The 18,897-nt window shown below is 36.6% G+C and overlaps 1 protein-coding gene and 1 long non-coding RNA gene across 2 annotated transcripts in view; one reads left to right on the forward strand and one right to left on the reverse strand.

Annotated features, from left to right (window-relative positions):
• LOC130085194 (uncharacterized) overlaps nucleotides 1–18,897 on the forward strand; it is a 239,956-nt gene that overhangs the window by 175,411 nt on the left and 45,648 nt on the right. The gene's annotated exons all lie outside the window — the stretch shown is intronic.
• The window catches only part of zcchc14 (zinc finger, CCHC domain containing 14), a 32,617-nt gene that overhangs the window by 9,721 nt on the left and 3,999 nt on the right, over nucleotides 1–18,897 (reverse strand). Inside the window, exons 2-5 of the mRNA XM_056250805.1 lie at nucleotides 12,865–12,991; nucleotides 1,844–1,914; nucleotides 1,574–1,645; nucleotides 1,231–1,316 (exon numbers count right to left, since the gene is read on the reverse strand). Of these exons, the coding sequence (XP_056106780.1) occupies nucleotides 1,231–1,316; nucleotides 1,574–1,645; nucleotides 1,844–1,914; nucleotides 12,865–12,991 (356 nt within the window). The remainder of the gene's footprint in view (nucleotides 1–1,230; nucleotides 1,317–1,573; nucleotides 1,646–1,843; nucleotides 1,915–12,864; nucleotides 12,992–18,897) is intronic.

Here is an 18,897-nt window from a genome sequence, read left to right on the forward strand (position 1 = left end):
AAATTAGCTCAATTTAAGCAAATGCACTACTTAAAAACCATTGCTGTCTCAGAAAAACAGTTTTTGGCAGAATATAGGAAGTTTGATTCAGAAGAATTGTGAGAACTTTGATGAATCACAATGAAACATGAGTTGAATGGTGATTTTTAAAAATCTTGTGAGAAATATAATAAAAAAATGCATCTCTAGCACAGTGAAGCATGGAGGAAGAGTGTCATTGTAAGAGGAGCCTTTTTATCTGCTGGTGTTGGTGAGCTACTTCACTGTGAAAAGTCATTTAATGCTTCGGAATACAGGAGAATATTGCAGAATAGCTTGCTTCCCACAAATGAAAAGTTGTTAACTAAAGAGGAATAATCAGATGTTATTTTTTTAAGACAATGTTGCAAAGACAACCAAGAAGTGGCTTGAGAACAAGTCCATCAGGCTCATGTTTTGGCCATGTCATTTGGTCTCACATTAAACTTAAACTAACTGGGAGACATTTTTCACCTACTAATGAACTATTTGAAGCCATATCCATTGAGTGGAACAACAATGCTGACTCTTCTTCCTGTACATATATATATATATATATATATATATATATATATATATATATATATATATATATATATATATATATATACACACAATTATCCATTTATTTATTTTGTTAAGATTTTTGTTAGACACAAGAAACATTTTATTATCATCAATGAAAACAGTGCTACTTTTTTTGTCAGGATTCTTTGATCAGTAACAAGTAAAAAACAGAATTTATTTTAGTTTATATATAAAAATTATTTAGTCCCTTTTGATTCATTTAATGAATCCTTGCTGAATAAAACTATTAATTTCTTTGAACGATGAGGAGAGAATGTTATATCTATATCTATATCTATATATATATATATGTGATATATATGTGATATATATGTGATATATATATATATATATATATATATATATATATATGCCATACAAATCTATAATGAAATTAGGTTATTTTATTAAATGAGCATTTTAATTTATAACAATATAGAAGAATAAAAAACAATATTTCCCCACATACATTTTTACTAACCCTTTTAATACATAATACATGCCTTTTTTTTGCAACTGCATTTTAAAAACTATCTGTCTGCAAATATATTGTAAATATTCCATTTATAACCCATCCCTGATAAAAACATTGTCTAAATGATAATTAGTGTATCTGGATCGGTTAGGATTCAGAAGCAGAAATACCGAGGATCTAGTTCATGAGTGGAATCAAGTCCAGGCATCTGAGGCAGAAGTTTCTCCAGACATTCATCAGGAAAGAGCTGAGAGAGCTGAAGAGAGACAACAGAGACACAATCACACTTTTTCACAGTTCATTGTTGAGTGCTGACAGGTTGTAAAGATTCACTGGTTTACAGCATTGATTATTCTTCAATCAAAGTCAAAGCATTTTTTCGACTCCGCAACTTTCCAGCGGTTCCAGTGATGGGCAAGAAATTAGGATGAACAGGAATGCTAATGTTTTATTTTGAAGACTTTTGGTCTTTACACACAGGTTCAACATTTCTAACACGCATGTGTCAGTCACCTGGGAGATGAACTCCAGCACTTCCTGAGGGGTCTTGCTGACAGTCGACAAAGTGGAGTCGGACCACAAGGCCTTGAACCAAGACAAAAATATGACAAACATATAACATGCCAACTACATTTTGGCAACACTTATTCTGTAAAACATATGACACAACTACAGAAAGGACCTATTTTTGCTTGAGGTACAATACAGATAATATGCAGGAGATTTTGATCAACGGTTACTGTTTTTACAACAAACTTTACTGGACACTGACACAAAACTCACCTCCAGGATGTATTCTGTTGGTTTGTCTGATTTGGATGTAACTCCTCTTAGTTCAATTCTTTCAACATAAACTGGAAAAAAAGCACAAAAAGACAAGAAACGTTCAAATCTGTTTGGTTACAGAAGACTTATACACTGTCGGGTTAAATGCGGGTCTTTTGAACTTTCTATTACCGTAAAACTTCAAATAGTAGCCCGGACTTTTATTTTCCCAAATCGTCGAACTGCACCGGCTTGTATTTGAGACAGCCAGGCCTTTATAATTTAGTGTTGAGATGTTGTTCATTGAGTGTATAGGCCTGTCTCTAATCTCTAAAAATCTCCAAATGCTCCACGTGAAACTGCGGTCTTCCGACCTTTTACTATCGTGTTAATTGATTTTGATTAATATGCGCGAGGGAGAGAGAGCAAGACAGCGCTCGTGTTGTTTGAAGACGTGAGAGTGAGCGCGCGCGGCCGGGGCGCTCCCTCTCTCTCTCTGCTCGTAACGTCATTCTATTCTACATCACTCATCGTCATCGATCAAAAAAGGCTTTGGAGGGACAACAATTTGCTTTGGCGGCCGCCAAAAAGCGGACGATCTGACGGTTTTAGAGGATTAAATACAACCCGAAACTAAAAAACAGACCCGGCCTCTATTTGAGACCGGCCTTTATTTACCCAAACCTGCAGCCACACCAGGCGTGTAAAAGAGACAGGCGTCTATTTGGGACTCGGCTATTATTTGAAGTTTTACGGTAATCAAAGAATCCATCACGGTTTTCACAAAAATATCAAGCAGCACAAAATTGTATGATAATAAAAAGCGGTTCTTGAGCACCAAATCAGCACATCATGCAGAATATATGAAATCATATTCGCCACAAAGTTGAGATTTGTCTTGAAATGCTGGATTATTGCACTCTTGCATTCCACGCATAAAAATATAGTTACATTTACCCCAAATAACTGAATGAGTTACATTCACTCCCCAAGCTTTGAATAAGAATTACACACACTCTCCATAATGAATTATGGTTGTATTATCACAGACTGTTTGGATTCTATTAGAGGAGAAGAGTATGTGAGAAAATCCTCCAGAATTTAATAACCTCTCAGACGGTTTCTGGCAGGTTAGAACGCATTCGAGCATATTTAGCTGAGGAGGAAGAACCTGAGAGAAGCCTCCAGGCTGTTCATTTCACAACACATGTTGGTGGCAAACCAGTGAAGTTCAAAGCAGACAGTAAGGTTAAACGTGAGCAAGAGCGTCAGAGAGAAAATAAGGAGCGACAGAAGTCATAACTTTGTCATCTTTAAATGGTTTGATGTTAAAAAGTTTGGGGTTAGTGAGATTTCTTTGAAAGAAAGTTAATCATTTTATTCAACAAGGATGCATTATATTGATCAAAAGTGAGAGTAAATACATTTAAAATTGTACAAAAGATTTATATTTCAAATGCTGTTCTTTTGAACTTTCTATTCATCAAAGAATCCTAAAATAAAATGGATTACAGTTTCTACAAACATATTAAGCAGCAGAAACAGTACAAACTGTTTTCAACAATGATAATAAGATAAAAATAAATGTTGTTTAAGCACCAGATCATCATATTAGAATGATTTCTGACGGATCATGTGACACTGAAGACTGGAGTAATGATGCTGAAAATTCAGCTTTGCGACACGTATATAAATTACATTTGAAAATATATTCAAATACAAAACCGCTATTTTAAATTGTAATAATATTTGACAATATTACTGTAATAATACACGGTTTTACTGTTTTTCACTTTTAAAAAAAGCAGCCTTGGTGAGCATAAGAGAATTCTTTCAAAAACGTTAAAAAAATTAAACAACTCCAAGCTTCGGTATGGTAGTGTTCGTGATATTCATATATTATAAGTGAGACTCAAGTGTCCAGCTTAAGTGTGTACATATGCACACACACACACACACACACGTTCACACACAAGCGAGCAGGAACACATCCGGAGTCTGCTCACAGTAAACATGGGCGAGCGTGTTAAATATACCCTGCAGAGTCAGCACTTCCTGTAGTGTGTGTGTGTGTGTGGACAAAGAGAGCTGAATGTAATTCTGTAAGTTCTACACATCCGAGAGCAGAAGATCGCCTTCAATTCTCTCATTCACTGAGATCAATATTTTAGCCATTTCTAAATATGATCAAGCAACTAGCACAAAAAAAATGTGGTCCTCAAAAAAGAAAGTATAAGCCGTACAGATTTGAAACGACGAGAGTTAGTAATCGATCGCAGAACTTTCTTTGTTGTTGCACAGACTTTAGAGCTTTTTCATGGCCTCATCTCTTTCCGCATCTCCGGCAGGCGAGTGTGAGCTCATCTGGAATGTTCCGGAGAGCAAGAGGCTTTTCCCTTCGGCAAAGAGAGATGCATGTCTGCTCCTCCCAATCCACCCACCAAACCCCTCATTACACTGTGTGTTTTTATGTGTGTGTGTGTGTGAGAGAGTGTGCGCCATGGAGCGAAAGTGAACCACAAACCCAGAGAGAGGTCACCGCCAGAGGAGGAAGAGATTTGTGAAGTGGTTTGAGATGACAGACGGACAAAGGCAAATGTGTGAAGTACAAACGGGATGAGATGCAAAGTATTTTTAATCTGAAAAAAAAAAAAAAATCATTTTAGAGTATTTGTTCAAGTGCAATATCGCTAAAACCTTCCAAGCCGGATGTTACAATTACATTCAGGTGTTTTCATGATGTTTATGATTAAGATTGCATGGGAATCAAACGTTTATACGCATATATGATGCTTAAAATAGAACGTGATGCTTTCCGTGATGCGTTTTCCTTTAGATGTAATTTCAGAGTATTTTGCTCTAAAACACTCTTGTATCACAATAAAATATTTAACTACATCAGTTCTCCTGTAGGCTATGCATTTTTACACTATTGTTGTAACAAAGCAGACTATAAACAATTAAAATTATTCATGAATCACAAAGAGCCCAAAAGCAGCACATAAAACATGAAAATCCTGTAGAGAACAGAAAGGCAAAATTGTGTAAATTTTACACATTATTGTTGTATTTTATATTAATTTAAAAATATTGATAATAGCAATAATAATATGTTAATTGATAATACATTTATTTTTATATAGCAATAATAATAAATTATTATTATTATTATTGCTATATAAAAAGCATATATTACAAAAATACATGTTATTAATGATACAATGATTATATTTATATAAAATATATTGAATTAATATATAGTACCAACATATAAATATATATTAAAATATTAATTATTATTATCATTGCTATTTAAAAATTGGTGTAATATTAAGTGAGTGAAAAATACAGCAATAATATAATTATATTTATATAAAATATATTGAATTAATATATAGTACCAACACATTAAAATATACTATTTGATATATATTATATATAAAATATATATTACAAATATTATTATATTATTATTAATAATAATGCTTTTTACAAATTGGTGTAATAATTAAGTGAGTGAAAAATACAGCATTAATATTCGAGGACACAGCACAAATACATTGTTCATTAACCTCCCCCTCCCTCTGACCTTTCACTGCAGGCATCATTGCACTTTTCAAGCTTTGCTCAATGCACAGGGGCATTATGGGAACACACCTGCCATCTCTCCTGTCCTCCCACGTGAGTTTTCAGCACTGGGCTCTAATAATTCATGGATATGCACAGGTGCAGCTGACCTGAACAAGTTGTTTTCTTTCATCTGTCACTTTTTGCTTCTTTCTTTCTTTCTTTCTTTCTTCACCTCTCCTGTCTGAACCTCCTGAAATGATAGAGGTTGGTTTTCTATACGGTTATGTCATTTTGCTTTGAATGTTTCAAACAACATAATGAAAACGTTTCTTGATAAATACACCTCCATTCAATGGTTTGGGGACAGTAAGACTAAAATAAAAAATGGAATATGGATTAAATTGATCAAAAGTGACAGTAAAAAAAATAAGTTATTTTCAACGTTTCGATTTATCAAAGAATTCTGGGAAAATCCAACATCGATAATAACAACAAATGTTTCTTGAACATAAAATCAGCATATTAGAATGATTTTTGAAGGATCATGTGACACTGAAGACAGGAGTAATGATGCTGCTAAAAATTCAGCTTTGCATCACAGGAATAAATTACATTTTAAAATATTTTAAAATAGAAAACAGCTATTTTAAATTGTAATAATATGTCATAATGCTAACTGCATTTTTGTCAAATAAATGCAGCCTTGGTAAGCAGAAGAGACTTATTTTTAAAACATTTTTAATAAAATCTAATAAATGTAGTTTTTTAATTATATATTTCAGTATGAATTAAATGTTATCATACACAAAACATACATATGATTATAAAAATATTAGATGATAGTAATGATTAATGTTTGAAATGCAACCTATAAAAGTATATATTTTATCATTAATACTATATACAGTTCATTATATTTAAAATAATTAACTTTCATTTTATGAGTAAACATTTAATTTCCCAGGAAGATCTAATCTACACCAAGTTTCGTCAATATTGATTTTAATAAAGTTTGAAAACAATGTGATCTGTTAACTTAGATGAGAGAGAAATATGTATAATCTATATATATATAAAAAAATATGATAAATATTAAACAAAAATATAAGAATATGAATGTGATGATTATTTGTGTTTCGTCACAAAACGTTTGAGTAACTGTGCTGAATTTCTTTGAAATGATATTCAGAAAATTTCCTTTTCCTTTCATTCCAAATCAAAGTCAACATCCTGTCAGGCCAATTCACTCACTCGTGAAAACTCTGTTCATGGTCAGGAGGAGGAACTTTCAAGTTTTCTTAGAAAACTGCAGGATGGGTTTCCATAACACTTCTGCACTCAATCGTACCACACAAAATAACGATTCGTTTTTTAGATATTGGATTGGGATCTCTGTAGTTTTAATTCTCTTTTCAAATAGCACAAGATGTCTGCAGTACCTCAACCAATCTGTTATTTGATCTAGAAATAATGGATGTCCATAATGGAGGTGCACCAGGTGACGAGACAACAAATTTAGCTTTAGTTTCATTCAACAAAATGTCAAAATAAATGAGAAAAAATCGGAGTCTTATGATTTCCATTACACGACAGTAGATGTTAAAACTTCATGCTGATTTGTACTCGGCTTTCGCCAAGATAAGCAAATCTAAGACGTAGCTTTACAGTAAACTATGCTTCTCCATCCATTTACGCTTCTTTCCATATGGTGGTGTGACTCCCCTTCTGTCCGGCGTTAACGGCTTTTCAATTCCGCCCTAAAAGTTCCTGTTAACAACCCACCACATTTGAACGTACACTAGGGTTGTCAATGTACCAAAATTTCAGTAGTCGGTACTAATACCAGTAAATATTCATGGTTTTCAGTACCAATTTAGGTACCAGAGCAAAAACTGTTGAATTAAATACTTAAAAAAATGTCCAGTTTGTCTCGTCCGTTGGTTATCACTGTCAATCATCGCAGTTTCTGATTCAATCGCACATTTAAATACGGTTGTCAATCCAAAAACTTTGCCTTGCACTTAGCAGCATGAAAAACTAAACTTGTATTCAGATTGTGAATGGTTCATAAACAGAAAGCAAGAGAAGAGCCTCCCATTATAATCACTAAGGATGTCAATCTTTAAAGCGCAAGCTCACTGAATTCTGCACTCTCACGAAAACTCCTGTTATAAAAAAAGCTGTCTTAATTGCACAAAGAATCTCTTCTTTAAATCGTGTTTAATCTTTGTTGGTTATAATGAAAGGATTAAGCGGATTCTGACTAACGTACTGACTAGCACCTCTGATTGGCCATTGCGGTCATGAGCTCAACAGATATGATTGTGATTTGCTACAATGCTCAACGCTTGTAAAAACACGCTGTAAACAGAAACCTTTGACGCTCAGAGAGCGCTCAAACAAACACGAACGAGAGCGTTTAAAAGCAGCGTCTATCAGCGCAGCGGTTACCGAATACACTCGGTATTTTGTTGATCCTGGAACAACATTCCTGTCCGAAAATGTAGTCCTAACCTTATCCCTACCCCTAAACCTAACCCTAAGCCTACCCATAACTTATCCCTAAAATCAAAGGGAAATGATAGGTGAATAAGAATGGTGCAGAAGCCCCTAACCCTTGTTGTAAGTCAAAACTTGACATACACTGTTAACTGATTGGTTGATTGAAATGTTGTTACTTGATGAAATCACGTTCACAACCCTAAAACATCTCTCTTTGTCTCTTTGTATCACACAAACAAACACATTTCTATACTTTTTTTTAATACACTCCCACACACATACCTTCCTCTCCATGCTCTGTATACTTTGGATGCCCTGGGGCTTGCAGTTGCCGCATACCTGATGCCAGGCCGGGTAATCCGAGGCATTCTCCCATTCTTACAGCTCTAGTTACCCAGCGAGCATTATAATGCACACATAATAACTCCACACACAGACAAACATTCAAGAACAGACAAGCAGATCTAGAGTCATGGATGCATACACATCCTTTCCAACATCAACTCGACAAACAGCCGAACTCGGCCGAGCTTCTGGGAATTTCAAAGGGCCCCGAAAATGTCATTATCATTGTGAGATCCTGTAAAGAACAGCTGTTTTGAAAGTCTTTGACCCGACTCGTGTGCATGTATATAAACCTCAGGTTTTAACAAAGTCAATATCCAATGGGAGTAGAGTATGTGCGATTAAACCCAATAAATATGAATGTGTGTGTGTGTGTGTGAGGCTGTTGACGGATTGCTACGGCTCGTGCTGAAGGCATGCGGTGAAGCCATGAGGTAATGCAGCAGAGAAGCATTAAATTACCAGCAGACAAAACAACAGTCTATCTCTGCTCTGTTCGATTCCAATGGCCAGTGCCTTCAGCACACCCGCTGAGCACAAAAGCCTTCCTGAACTGACATGTCCATTATGTTATGGTATAGATATGCAATGAACGGAGCAATATGATCCCAGGTCATAAGAATAAGCTATATGCACAACCGACCATGTCTTTTAGCTTCAGGCATCTTAGTTTTATATATATACACAAACACATGGTTCTACATGTCAAACGTCAATGACATTTTCTTTTGCAAATGTAAAAATCTAGAAATATATTATGCCGATGAAATCGAAATGAAACACTGAGAATATGCACGACAAGTGTTTTCTGGGGGAAAAAAGAGCAGTTTGTGGATTCCTGTTGTTTTGCCATCCAGAATCAGGAAATCTGTCTTCCTTTTGTGCTAGTTTTTCAAAGCAAAATTGGAGTGGATCACCCAAATCCAGATACATACTTTTTCACATTACCAAATCTGAATTACCGGTGCTGTAAATGGGATCACAATGACTATGTTTACATGGACAGCAGTAATCTAATAATTGACCTTATTCTGAATAAGACAATATTCTGATTAAGGTGTTTACATGAGTTGCTTTTAGAATATTCAATATTCCTTTCATGTTCCTGTTTTACATGTTATAGAACATGTAAAACAGGTGATTAATGGCACACGTCATTACGTCACCATGCCACTGACGCCATCCGACGTTCCCTCCAGAATTTCACCTATCAACATACAGTTTGATTGATTTATTGATTGATTGATTGATTGCTTTATTATCCCCTTAGGGAAATTTTGTTGCTTGTGTTTCAGCATGCGTACATACAAGACCAAAAATATACATAAATACAGAGGGAAAAAAAACAAAAACGAATCTTCAATGAGACCCTCTCAGTAAACTAAACACCAACACTACCTATCATTTAACAATTTTACTGCCCGTGGCAAGAAGGAATTTTCCCCCCTATTTTTAAAAATTGCTGGCATCCTAAATCTTCGAAATCTTCGACTTCCATCGAGGTCTTAATCTTAATCGGCTTAATATCGGAATATTGTTGTCTATGTATACGTACTGAATGTAGGCTACAAGCTGTGAAAAGAACAACAGGTAGAATAGTCCATGTGGGGTCACTTTAAGTGTTTTTATTTGAAGAGAAAGAAAAAAGCACAATAAAGGGACATGGTAATGGAAAAAATAGGGGAAATCTCCATCTGTAGATCCTCATCTGACCCAACCCAAATAAATAATAATAATAAATAAAATAATAAATAAAAACAGAAAAACACATGCAATAAGGGATGCAATATTTAGAAACTACTTTTGACTGTCTCTGATGATTAAGTCATTGTAATTAATATGCAGTGTAAAAAACTAACACTGTTAGTTAAAGTTAAATAAATATATTAATTTTGTTTGTTATTGGCAGCTGTTTAGGGGATTATTTTATGGGAACCCTTTTTTTTTTTACTATACTGTATTAAAAGACGTAATAGGTAGTCTAATTTGTACGTTATCACTTTAACAGTTGAACAAAAATTAACTTCAAAATATGAATAAATAGGTATACTACGCGATTCTAACATTGTATTATTTGACCAATTTTAAATCCTGATTTTTTGAATCGAAGTTACCCAATCCTACTAAAAAGTTTTGAACAACGCATACTGAAGGTTTGATCCAGATCAAAACCAAGATGGATTCCTTGATCTAATCTGATTTCAGAATCCCTATTTTCTTTTGAACAACCTATTTCCAAGATCTAATCCAATCCGCTAGCCGAAATCTGATCAGATTACTTTTGAACAACTGGGCTCTGCTGGTGCAACTGTTGCATTAGCCAACAGCGAGACAAAATAGGACCAAAAATACACACTTATGCTCACAACAGAGCGTAATTCAAGAAATGACAGCACACATCCCAGGAAAACTTGTGTGGACATGTGAGTCTATGTAGGATGTAGTAGCTTGTATCTCTAATATTCTCCTCAGGATTAAAACAGAAAACTACACAGTCTTTCAATGACACACAAACCAGTCTTGAAAAGTGCCAGGCCAAGATATTCCATTAAACATGAACCAAACTCTTTCATGTTCCACAAGTTAAGAATGCAAACTCTGGGGACTCATACCCATGTGTATTTACATTCTGTCCACAATAAGACCCAAAAGTTCACACAGAGTGCAGAGTCCACCAGAGCAAATGATCAAAAATCTCATAACTACAGCTAAAGAACCCATTAAACCTGATAAGCAGACCCTTATGAGTGAGGCTCAATCTTGAACCAGATATGGAATTCATAATAAATGGATTTCATGTAGCATGCATTTCGGTTTTAATAACAATAGAAAAACATTGCATTCCAAACCCCATAAAGCAATGTTAAAACTCTGGAAATGAAAAACTATGTAAAAGGAGTGAAAATAATGGGGGGGGGAAAGAAAATAAACTATACTTCGCCGCATTCGGGCTGAAACCTTGTATCTCCAAAATCTCAAGAAATGGAAAAAAAAAAACTTTATATTTTTAAATAATTAAACACTTTGCTTTATATATGTTCAGACATTTGCACTATTATTAACATTTTACCGAAATCAAGCTCAAATGGAGTTACAAGGTTTTTGACCAGCACATTTTTGGAGAATTTCGGACATACGTGGTGGGTCTGCATCTGAGGCAGTAAGTGCATTGCGCTTTCATCAACTTACAGGTAATAAAGTTTACTGCAGCTATGTGGGCACTCAGTTTTTTCTGTCATTTGGCCAAAATCTCATGTTATAAAAAACGTCCTTCACACAGGCTATTTAAGACAGAATTGGATATGACTCTGTGACAAATCCTAGACTAAGACACTCTTCTCTGCTCCTCAAATACTTGAGTAAAGAAAACACAGTACTCATTCAAAGAGTCATTTATTTTCCATTGCATTGCAAACCAGCAGAGACGGTCCAAACAGTGTGCGGCATTTCATTCAAGATTGAGCAGGAGTGGAGTTATAAGGTTTTACTGACAGTTTGAGTTTTTAATACTTTTCATTGGTTAAATGTTTGTTAAAACAAAACACAGACAGATGTAAAGGGTGATCAATAGTAATGATTTATGAAAGAAAATAAAAATGACACAATATGGAGATGCGAGGTTTCCGTCCAACAGCAAAGATTTGTTAGTGAGGCAAAAATAAGTTATATATAACAAAGTAATAAGTAATTTATATAAGTAATGAATAACAGCTCTGTTGGAAATGCAATTTATTCGATATTATTTAATGATAACTTCTATATTCAGTACAACAAAGCCCTTGCTTCTGAGATACTGCTTATTTAGTCTTTGTAGATATGTGTGTGTGGGTATCAACTTAATTCTGTTTGTGCACCTGATACAAGCCGCTGCCTGCATCATATAAATCTCCTGTCTGGGAACATTCTTGCTTCCCAATAGGTTATAACAGCGATGGTCAAAAACACGTAGACAAAACAGTCACTCTTTGTAAACTTTGTTCGATGCGAGTGCGGCTTGCTCTAATATGACCAGTCATTTATGCCGTCAATCATCACCCGGGTGTTTATAGCTTGCGGGCACAGATGAGGACAGAAACAGCACACATTTCCTTCTGTGTTTAAACAGGCACTCAGAGTTAATTCGAACAGGCACAAAACAATGATAGAAGCTCTGAGCATAAGGACTGCCCGATGGCCCGTGGCCAGCTTGAAAGATGCTTGGGACAGTTGACGGAGCTGTCACTGCATGATTTACTTAAAAGAGGATTATTGGAAAAGAGGAACGAATTAGTAAAACGTGCTGACGTATTAGTAAGTCGTAGGTACGAATTGTTAATGAACAGTTCAGGTCAAAAACTGGCTACTGGCTAGATATAACAGATCCTGGATTACCACCTAAAACAAATCTCTTTCTGCAAACTAACTGTCACTCTGATTCATTTATCCTCCTCTGCTGGAAAAGGCCTGAGAGGAGGGGAGAACATATTTTCAACCAGCTGTCTCACATGAATGAAACTTTGGTTTAAACTTTAAAAGATTTCAGCCTGTGCATTCTTGTTACAGCTTCTGTATTAGCATGTCTTGGATCCAACAATGTGGAGTGCGTTTGTGAATCGTATTGCAACTAAAGTTGTGGAACTCACCTTTGCTGGGTTTTCGGACGTGCACTTTGAGTGGCATTTCCTGGCACAAGAGCGACGGACTTGGCGGCACCATTTCAGGACCCAAGCCTTCATCTGTCTGACCTCCTGTGACCTCTCGTTGTACAGTCTGGAAAAGAAGTCAATGATTAAACATAGGTCAGGTCGAACACGGGCGTACAGTCCCATCAGTGCTGTCACACTTGGATGGATGGGTCTTGCATTTAAATGCATTTGGTATTTAAACAACGTAGCGCAGGACGTGAAAATGATAACTGCGTCAGGCTGAAACTAACAAAAAAGCATTGAGCCGGGTGTATGATAGGGCCCAAAAAGTAGAAATTACAATAAAGTCATAATTGCAAGATACTAAGGCTCAATCCCAATTCACCCCTTGCCCCTACCCCTCCGTTTTGCGCGTTCACGTCAAGGGGTAGGGTGTCCCGATTCCTGTTTAGATCGAGGGGTAGGGCTAAGGGGTAGGGCTACATAGCCCTCGAAAACGGAGATTTTTCAGAGGCACACTCCAAACGGAGGGCTACGAGAAAGTTCGCAGAATGCATCGCGAATCACCGGCGAGATGGCTTCACAAACGGTTAAACATTTAAATTTAGCGCCAGATGACACCACCGTGCACTTTATTTACTCTTATAATAATGATATAGTCATTTAAATTAAGAAATTGTATAATAAATTACCTTTCCGAAACAGAAAAGACATACATTTCGAGGAAGGAACGTTATAAGCATCATGTTTCCTCAAAGTTAAGAGCAGCTGCGCTGATTGTCAGTCGTTGTCATGGAGAAATCCTGTAAAAACTCCGTAACGGCAGAGCCATCGCCGACGACGGATGACGTATCGGGTTCATGAAGGGTTGTTCCATTTCGTAGGGGAATATTTCAACCCCTTGCCCCTTGTAACTCTGTTTTAAGGGCCAATTGGGGTACACTCGAAAACAAGGGGTAGGGCCAAGGGGTGAATTGGGATTGAGCCCAAGTCTCAATGTGACATGTAAGTTCAGAATTAAGAGATATAAAGTAGCAATTATAAGAAATAAAGTTGTAAACTTTTTTTTTTACTCTTGTATGTCGCTAAACAGTTTTGTTACTGTGTTGTTGGCAAACATATTCATGTTCAATGAAACAACTTCCTAAAAACTGACTAAAAAGTGAGTCATGGCCTTCCTGGTAGTAGATGACTGTTCTATAATTAGTCATCCTGGTAATCAAGCCAACTCAATACACATGTGGCATTATGTCATTTTCTTCTGAGCAGCACATCTAAGCATTAAAAATAAAACATATAGGCCTTGTTTCACAGACAGGGCTTAGTTTAAGCCAGGATTAGGCCTTAGTTCAATTAGGACATTTAAGTAGCTTTTATAAACGTGCCTTAGAAAAAAAAAAACATTTCTGGTGAGCATCTTGAGACAAAACAATGGCACTGATATATTTTATTAAATGTCAGTGCAAGTTACTTTCAGTTAAAACAGCTCAAACATGCATTTCAGTCTGGGACTAGGCTTAAGCCTTGTCTGTGAAACCGGGGGATAAATGCAAATGTTTCCCCTTTTAGCTTTGCTTTATCAGATAATCAGATGACAAATTCCACAACCCATTCTGATTTCTGCTCTGAGGTTACATCTTCCAGCTTTGAGTTGAAGCAAAAGGAGGCCGGTACCACAAATGCTAAGCACAGCAGCTAGTAAAAGCCAACTCTGAAACCAATTAGGACTACCATACAGTCCACTGCTGCCACATCCACATCCCACGCTGCCAAATCTCCTTTCCTCTCTTTGAAAAACATGCCCTTCTGTTGAAGACTCAGCTGAAGTGTGGATCATAACACAAAGGAAAGAAGTCCTTGGAAAAATACAGCTGAGAAAATCTGTTCATAACAGACAAAGAAGAGCAAGGCGATAGACAAAAAGTGAATTAGCCTTATTTTTAAGGATTATTTGACTAGCTGTGTTTGATGTAACCAAAAATATTGTTTTTGTGTCAGTTTAAAGTCAGCATGATATGGCCTTCACTACTCCTTTTACTAAACAATCTGACATACAGTAATTTAGAGTAAAATATAAGAGCCAATGTAAGGAACTTGATTTTATCCATCAGGAATTGACTGGAACGTGAAACATGGGCGTTTCATTTAAGAATGCAAGGAATTAGCTGGTTAATAAGTAATACAAAATGATATGAAGATAAACGTTTATTTATAACAGATTATGACAATTTTGGCAATGTTGTATTGTTTTAACTGTGGAATACAATCGAGAAGGTCAAGATCTCTGAGATGGGACAAGCCAAAAAACATTTGGATACGAACATTGTATGCGTTTAAATCTAGCTATATAATTGTTTAGTGAACATAACTACCATTAAAAAGTTTGGGGTCAGGAAGACTTTCTAAAATTTTGAAACAAATCTGTAATGCTTTTTACCAAGGTCAAAATATTGGCGATGTTTGCTATTTTTTTATTTAAATATAAAACAATTCAGCAATTGTTATGAATGTGTTTGCACCCAGCTCTCTAAGATAATGACATCGGTCAATCAAAAAATGTATATCGGTTAACCACAAGTAAAAACAGAAATATTGTAGATTATTTTTACAATTTAAAACAACTGTTTTTTAGTTTAATATATTTCAACTGTAATTTATTCCTGTGATGGCAAAGCTGAATTTTCTGCAGCCATTTCTTCAGAGTCACATGATCCTTCATACTGATTTGGTGCTCCATAAACATTTCTCATAGTTGTCAACCGTTGAGCTGCTTAATATTTCAAAAGAACTCCCAGCTTTCAAAACTTATGTAGTTTTTGTCTACTGAAAGTGTTTTTTTTTTGTGTGTTTTTTTGTCAGCTGAACAATTGGCATGTTGTTAAACTGCAGTACGTTCCATTGAACACACTGTACCTCTATACACAGCCTCACAGCCTCTTTTTCATTGCTGTCAAACATTATGGTGCCTCTATTGCTTTAAAAACACAATATGTGGAAAGTGCTCAAATTTGAATGTCATGGCATCTTTAAACAGTGCTATCAGACATGTAATTCAAATAAATGTTGGCGATTACAAAGTATCACAAAAAGATTCTCGAGACAAAAGAGAGTGTGTTTTTGTTGATGTTTAGGCTATAAAGGTCTCTTGAACAAGCGAGCAGTCGGTGCTTCCTGATGAATCACAGGAGAGTTACACAGAGGGCTGATTTAAGCATGGAGAAATGTGCTGAGCTTCACTTCATGAAAGCCAAAACCAACAAATCACTAAATAGAACCGCCTTCTCTGCCTTCACAGGGTACTTTCCCACTACACCCGCTGAAGCACAGGTCTCGGCAGCATGTGTGCCTCATGAGCCCATGTCAGTACAGATAACACTCCACCAGAGATATTTAGATCTGACTACACTGGGATCACACAATAAAAGACTCAACATACATTAGGAAGTGTTATATCACATTTTTGTCAACATGCATTTTTAGCGTTTTAACCGCACATTGATCCTTCACTGTAGTACTGTAAGTATAGAAACCAATATCACATAACCAAAAAGTTTTTATTTTAATCACGAAATCACAACAAAACAAAACACAGACACTGATTTCTGAAGGATTATGTGACAGTGGAGACTGAAGAAATGGCTGCTGAAAATCCAGTCAAATTCAGTTTTGCCATCCCAACAGTAAATTACCCTTCAAAATGTATTCAAATAGAAAACAATTCTTTTTAATTGTAATACTTTACTGTATTATTGGTCATATAAATACAGCCCTGGTGAGCATAAAGCCCAGGACACACCAAGCCGACTGTGTTGTCGCGTCTCATTGGCTGCGTCTCGGCCAAAATGCTACAGGCGACTGTCAAGTGTGTTCTGCGCCTGCATGTAAGGAAATATCTGTCTATATCAGCAAGTATCAATAGTCTATTTTCATCATTCAAAAAGGGAAACCGAAAATAGGACTGCAGATATACAAACCGAAAACAAAGCAGTTCTTGCTTACCATTTGGAATATCAGTCATTCTGATCACTTTCTTCATTATAGCCAGCTCATGTTATTAAGAAAATATTTGTGTATTTGAATGCTCAGGTAAGATGATGCAAAATTTTAACAGCCTTCTGTCTGTGCTTTCATCACTTCTTTACTCGCTTTCAACATTTTCGCTTTTATTCTCGTGCACTGACTCGTTCGCTAAGCTAAACAGCCAATCAGAGTTCTCTCTCTTAGCGATGGCCTGACGCCGATTTAACTTGCTGAATCGGCCCAAAAAATACCCAATGGCGTTCGACTAAAGCCAACGGTGCGGAAACATACAGAAGAAACTAAGCCAACCAACGCTCAAAAGAAGCCCGATGTTGCCCGACGGCAGACCGTGGGCTTGGCGTGTACAGGCCTTAAGTGACTTATTTCAAAAACATTATAAAATATGAATTATTCCAAACTTTTGACTGATAGTGTTAGTGTATAACATTTCTGGGCAAAAAAAATATATAATTGGGCCAAGCCCAAAATGGCTAAACACTAGTGCCCGGTTGCATAAAGCACCTTAAGTTTTTCCCTTAAGTATGATACTTAAGGGGCGATTTACCCTTACCTAAGAGAACAACTTAAGGGTGTTGCATATAATCTCTTAAACGGTTCTCTTAGGTAAGGGAAACATTTAAGTGTTTCACGACAGCGATCCTGGATTCACGTTATAAAAGTATGTTGTTGCCATAGATACGCAAAACACTAACATGTCGGAATATCACGTGTCAGTCCAGTGACGCTATCACGCAACACCGCGTTAGCTCCGAACGTGGCGGCAGTTTGTGTTGTTCACCGTCTCATGCTTTGGCATTTGTTTAGGTTTTGTGAATGCACTTCTGGCTCTGTGTCTCGAAATACAGCTGAGTATATTTCCATAGCATACCTGTTTTCTTCTGTCATGATTCATTTTAAAACACAGAATCAGCTCGTTCTCCTGTGAATTTTTTGTCGGCCACACACTCTCCGTGCGCACACTGACTTAACGTTGTGATAGTTTACATGCGAGTCGCGTGTAATGACAGACAGACAGCCGTCTAGTTTGATAGCGATGTCATATATTGCGCGTCAATCAAATCGGTATTCTTGCAACAATTTTTCATAGCTAAATTGGTCCAAAGGGTTCTTCCTATTCCTTATGATCTTCAGCTGGTTTCATAAATTCAGCCATGTCGTCTTATTTTTGTCCGCGTTACTCTTAAGGTTACGATTTCCAAACCTTAAGTTATACTTAGGGAAATTACCGTTAAGGGGTTTTATGCAACACTTAACGATTACTTAAGTGAAAAAACAGCATTTAAGGGAAATTCTAAGTGTTTATGACGTTTCACTTAAAAAACCGTTAAGTAACACTTAAGGGTATTTTTCTGCAACACCCTTAGGTTTAAGGGAAACATAAGGGCGACTTTAAGGGAAAATTACACTTAAGGTGCTTTATGCAACCGGGCATAGGCCTGTAGCGGCGCGTCGATGACGTCGACGTCAAAAATTCGTCGACGTCATATTTTTTTTGTCGACGCTTCTTTATTTATTTATGTATTTTTTTTTTTTTTTTGCACCGTTCCTGGCGGTACAGCTCGCCACACACACGTGGGAGACCGAAACGTTGCAGAATCGAGGACGAAACAGCAACCTCTTCACAGAATTCACAACAAAGCCATGCAAAAGTCCCAACAAAAGAAAAAGTCCTAAAAAAACCCAGCTCGCACTAAATCATCGAAGGTATGGGAATACTTCAAATTTAGTCCCAAACGTAAAGGTGTCGTTATTTGCGCTCTTTGTCAAATGGAGTTGACATCCCAAGTCTCCCGCATAGTGATTGCGGCTCCCTGGTGACCGCAAATTAGTTCAAATCTCCCGGAATCTAGAGCTCGCGAGCTCCAAACCGTGTAGCGCGCGCAGCGAGGGAGAGAGCGAGAGACCTTGCGCGTGTGTGTGCAAATGTGCGTGTGTGCCTTATGAAGCGCATGTAAACCCCACCCCCGTCAACAAAACCGAAAAATCAGT

This window comes from Rhinichthys klamathensis, unplaced genomic scaffold (assembly GCF_029890125.1).
Source record: "Rhinichthys klamathensis goyatoka isolate OS25496 unplaced genomic scaffold, OSU_Roscu_1.1 h1tg000076l_1, whole genome shotgun sequence".
NCBI lineage: Eukaryota > Metazoa > Chordata > Actinopteri > Cypriniformes > Leuciscidae > Rhinichthys > Rhinichthys klamathensis.